The sequence below is a fragment of the Cannabis sativa genome, chromosome 9 (assembly GCF_029168945.1).
Source record: "Cannabis sativa cultivar Pink pepper isolate KNU-18-1 chromosome 9, ASM2916894v1, whole genome shotgun sequence".
NCBI lineage: Eukaryota > Viridiplantae > Streptophyta > Magnoliopsida > Rosales > Cannabaceae > Cannabis > Cannabis sativa.
Genome location: NC_083609.1, coordinates 33325823 through 33331083, shown reverse-complemented (window position 1 = coordinate 33331083; position 5261 = coordinate 33325823). Strand labels below are relative to the sequence as shown.

General features: G+C 34.7%; 1 protein-coding gene across 1 annotated transcript; it reads left to right on the top strand.

Annotated features, from left to right (window-relative positions):
* Window positions 1–496: 496 nt before the first annotated feature.
* LOC115723389 (WAT1-related protein At3g02690, chloroplastic) lies at window positions 497–5017 on the top strand. The gene is made up of 6 exons (XM_030652861.2): window positions 497–1240; window positions 1340–1462; window positions 3190–3339; window positions 3647–3818; window positions 4373–4433; window positions 4550–5017. The coding sequence occupies exons 1-6, from the start codon at window positions 623–625 to the stop codon at window positions 4656–4658; spliced, it is 1233 nt and encodes a 410-aa protein (XP_030508721.2). The 5' UTR covers window positions 497–622; the 3' UTR covers window positions 4659–5017.
* Window positions 5018–5261: the final 244 nt, after the last annotated feature.

Here is a 5261-nt window from a genome sequence, read left to right as displayed (position 1 = left end):
TGGCAACAATATCAGTTTCGATGACTTTATTGACACTAGCAGCAACTCTAACGACTTTTCCGACACCGGTAGAAATTTCGGCTAGTTTTCTGGCACTAACAGCAAACTCCAGTGACTTTTCCAGCACTAGTAACAACTCCGACAATCACTATAATTTTATTTGTTTTATTGTTTTTTTTTTTAAAAAAATATGGAAAAAAAAATTAATATTTTTAATGGTAATATAAATGACATATTTTCTATATGTTAAATTTTTTACTTTGAATACTATATTTTGTCTTATTAAATTTTCTTACTATGTAAACTAGATATCTTATTATTATAATGTAAGATTTTTACTTTGAGTATTCTTCAGCAATAGATGTTCTTGTTATTTCATTGAAGAATTTTTACTGTCAATACTTTTATATTGCTATTAAAATTAAATTTTAGCAAAATATTTTAAAAAATAACAATACATCACATTTATACATTTATAGCTCTTTGCTATCCTCTTAAATTTAATATGTTTTTCGATATTTGGAACTAAAGATAATTATGTGGCCCAAACGTTTCATGCTATGCAACATTCTCAAATTATCGTTTGTTTTTCTTTTACCAGTGTCAGTTATTCGAACCAACAATGGCGGGGAGCTGGTGCTCGTGCTCGACGCCTCTAATTCCATGCCCCATCGCCATCGGCAGATCAAAATATGCCTTGGCCAAACCCCGATTTTCTTCTGCACATACTGGTACTTCGTTATCCCTCGTCTATGGGGTTGCTATACCTAAACCCCGTCGTTTACGGCCACACCCAATCGCCATTGTCAACTGCACCACTTCCGGTACAGACACAGACATCCAAGAAGACACTGAATCCCTCGACTGCGTGGGAACAGGCCTCGACGTTGAGTGCTTCGTGGAGTCGGACCAAGCACAGACACAAACGCAAATCCAAAATCAATCCACGCTAGAAGCAGCATGGGAATTGGCGGTGTTGGTGTCTCCCTTCTTCTTCTGGGGTACGGCTATGGTGGCCATGAAAGAGGTTCTTCCGAAAGCAGGTCCTTTCTTCGTCTCTTCCTTCCGCCTCATCCCTGCTGGCTTCCTCCTCATAGCTTTCGCCGCCTCTCGAGGCCGACGTTTCCCCTCAGGACTCTCCGCTTGGTTCTCCATTGCCGTCTTCGGCCTCGTCGACGCCACTTGTTTTCAGGGTTTTCTTGCTCAGGGCTTGCAGAGGACTTCAGCTGGTTTGGGCAGTGTAAGTTTTATGCTCTTGAACCTATCGATCGATGTGGGAGTAAATTGGGTCATTCCAGTAACAAGTTTTGATTGAATAAAAAAATATACATTGCTGCAGGTGATAATTGACTCGCAGCCCTTAACAGTTGCTATACTTGCAGCCTTGCTGTTTGGGGAATCCATTGGTCTTGTTGGAGCTGTAGGGCTTGGACTCGGTGTTGTAGGGCTTTTGCTTCTGGAGGTAAGTAAAACCTTTTTCCATTTATCAGTTAAAGCTCCTTTAATCCCTGCTTCGTCTTGTGTAAAACATGGATTTAATTAGTTAAATAGTTTCAACACCCTTTACTTTACTTTCTCCTTTCCATCATTTAGTTTCTGATTTTAATGGCGATATTTCATTTTGGATTATAATAGATGATCTAACATATTATCTGTGTTTCAAAAGCACATCTAAGTTGTGGGGAAAAATTCGGCTGCTTAGGGTAAGTGGCTTGATCTCATATTTGTAACTCAGTCAGTGATTGATAGGAAAAAGTTGTACGTATAGCTTATAGGCTTGCAAGTTATAATTTTACTTAAATGTGGTCTCCTATGACCTGTAAATAGGTTAATTTTAGCCATAATGTTTACTGGACAGCAAAAATACTATTTTGTCATAATGTTCAACTCTATTTTAATTTTATTTTATTGGCCGTGTATTTATTCCTTCTTTCTTCTTTTGCGGGCAGCATTTCCGGTTGATTTAGGGTTGGTTTTGGATGGGGCTATCACTGCGCTTTGTTGTTATAGTTTCTGTTTTTTCTCAGCTTTGAAATAACTTCTTTTTTCATTGATTTCTCTCTCTCTCTCTCTGATTCTGCCTTTGACCATCTGGTGTCTTAGGAGTTCTTGGTTTATTGGACTTATGTTTAGATACTTTTGCAGTGGCATAGAATTATTATTATTATGTTTTTTTTTATAAACAGTGGCATAGAATTAAATCTGAACAAAAGGTGTGTAAACAATGAATATATGACAAACTATTTAGCATAAGTAATTATTAAAATAGTTTTCTAACTTTATTAATTCTATTTAAATGTTTTGAATAACGTGGCATAAAGTTATTCGTTGGACATGAATTGGAACATCAAAATTGAACATACGATATTGTTCAAAATAAATAAATAATTACAAGGAAACTTTTATAATTGCTGTGTATGTTACTGAAAGCGTTGCATTGTGTCTGTACCCTTCTTTTCAAGTATTTGGTTTGTTTATGAATTCATATTTCAGTTTAAGCAGTACTGGAAAGTGACTTAGTTATATATTAATGTTTGTATGTGTTACACAACGTAAACAAATTCCAATTGTAGAAATAATTGTCAGTGAAGGCAAACAATTAACTGATATATTAACTTGGTGAATGTCATTGACATACATGCAGGCTAATTCTTGTCGTTTTTTTCTTAGCTTTTCAAAGACAAGAATGCTAGGGAGCGTGATTTATTGAGTGGTTGTAATGGGACAATAAAAAGTAATGAACTTTCTGATGATTTAGGCATGCCTTGCTCATGAATAATTCAACTTGAGGTGTTAGGTAGCGTAGTATCAGGAGCTGAATATGGAATGAGCTTTATGTACTGCTTTCTTATTTATTTATTATTTGTGGAGTGGTATATGCACTGAGGCGTTAGTATAGTTATTTACATTGAGAATAGATGAAAATGTACGTTTTTATTTGGGTGCTCATGGGAAGATGGTATATATTGGTTCTGCACCATGTTTGGTAGGATACAGTGTCAAAAGAAGGGTATGAATTTTATATAACGCTGAAGTTGTACTTCCTTTTATTTTGTAAATAGTGATGTAAATATCTCATATCAATCATCTGATTACCTAACATGTAAGCTAAATAAGGTCTTCCTGCTTTTTTAAAAGGCTTGTTGATTTCCCTTGGCTATTTTGTGAGGCTACATTGTTTGTATACAGGTACCTGCACTTGCTTTTGATGAAAGTAACTTTTCATTGTGGGGAAGTGGAGAGTGGTGGATGCTTCTTGCAGCTCAAAGCATGGCAGTTGGCACAGTCATGGTCCGCTGGGTTTCCAAGTACTCCGATCCTATTATGGCAACTGGATGGGTAGGTTTTATCAACTCACTCTCGTATTGATCTAACTACCTGAATTTAAACTTAACCTTCAAATTTTTGAGCTCATTATGCTTTTTTAAAAAAAAAAATTCTGTAATGCAATTAACTTGGAATATGATAGAAATGAATTAAATTGAACATATACTGATAACTAAAAAAGCTCAACTTATTCCTATTTTAATCAGTAAACAAGAAGTTCATAATTATTAAAAAAAAAAGGTTGCATTCAACACAAAAAAGTCACAAACATCATTCAGTTCAAGAACTAAAGAAACTTGTACATGTTATTTTATTGCAGCACATGGTTTTGGGTGGTTTTCCCCTACTTGTAATCTCTATTTTGAATCATGACAATGCTGTCAGTGGGAATCTCGGGGAGTTCACAACGAATGATGTATTGGCACTTTTGTATACTTCCATTTTTGGAAGTGCCATTAGCTATGGTGTATTTTTCTACAGTGCAACAAAAGGTTTGTTTCAACCTTCAATTTTCTATGGTTGTATATTGAGGTTCCAAATTTTGGGTCGGCTAACTTGTCCTTTTGATGTCATGGACCGTTCAGTCTCTAATTCCAAGTGATGTAGAATAGAGAGCAACGTTGAGAGAGAACAACATTGGAAGAATTCTCAAGGATATATACTTTCATAAATAGTTTTACTTGTACAATTTATAGCTAGAAATCTATGGTAGTATACTGAGGTTGCGAATTTTGTTTTGGCTAACTTCTCCTTTTGATGTTGTGGAAAGTGATGTAGAGAAAAGAGAAATGTTGAGAAGTTTATAGCTAGACCCATTGTAGATAGGCAAATGAAAAACTCTAAACCAGTCAGGAAACTGATTCTAGGAATTTGAAAGTAATAAAACCAAATTCAAAATAAGCACTTAATATTGTAAGTACATATCTGATATCCATTCACCTAGATTTTTATCATCTTTCCAATGCATCTCCAAATTAGACACATTCACACGAGGATTCCATTTTGATCTTGAGATAATATACTTATAGGTTCCTATACATTTCAGGTAGCTTGACAAAGCTGAGCTCCCTTACATTTCTAACTCCAATGTTTGCTTCGGTATTTGGGTAAGTTCTTCCAGCCATACACATGCTCAAGCATACAAATAATTGCTTAAACAAAAAGACATTAATGCAGTTGACTACAAACCATGACTAGTTGTTGTTGCTCGTTTGTGTTACAGATTTTTATATTTCGGCGAGACTTTCTCACCACTGCAACTTACTGGTGCTGTTGTTACTGTGATTGCAATTTACATGGTTAACTACAAGGATAAGAATAGTGTGGAATAAAACATAAGATCCATATAAGAATAATGTTGATGCTTTTAGCAGTTGACATCCAAGCTCTACTCACATTAAAGGAAATCTAGAAGTAGATGATTTTATCTGCACACACATTAAAGGAAAAGACACGTGCAAATTGGTACATGCTAGAGTACCATGGTGACTGCACGTAGTACAAAGTTTGGCTGTGGAAGTTTCCACTCATAGAGGCCAGCATATATTTGTATAAAGTGCAATTTTGAGTTTGTAAATTGTGAGCTTGTAATTAATTATTAGTAGTTGACTGACCGAATCCTTTGGAATCTTGAAAGAATGGTACATAAAATATAAAAAATAAATATAAAAAAGCTTGAGTTGTATATTAATATAGCCTTTGATTATCTTTTCTTTTACTTTTCTTTCTACCTATGGTCATTGACTAGTCGTATGAAAAAAAATTGGAAAATGTACATGGTATACTAACTTTTGTTATTTTTATACAAAAATACTGTCAGGCGGTATTTTTTACTTTTTTATTGTGTTTTTTATAAGTTTCATATTCCAGTATACTGTGTTAAGTTTTCACTGGTGTTCTACTGGTATTTTTTAGGTGTTCTACTATTATTTTGA

Excerpts from the sequence above, each read along its gene's own strand:
- LOC115723389 (XM_030652861.2), top strand. The coding sequence starts at position 623 with ATGGCGGGGAGCTGGTGCTCGTGCTCGACGCCTCTAATTCCATGCCCC. Across the intron at positions 1,463-3,189 it reads TAGGGCTTTTGCTTCTGGAG|GTACCTGCACTTGCTTTTGA; the intron begins GTAAGTAAAACC and ends GTTTGTATACAG. Across the intron at positions 4,434-4,549 it reads ATGTTTGCTTCGGTATTTGG|ATTTTTATATTTCGGCGAGA; the intron begins GTAAGTTCTTCC and ends TTTGTGTTACAG.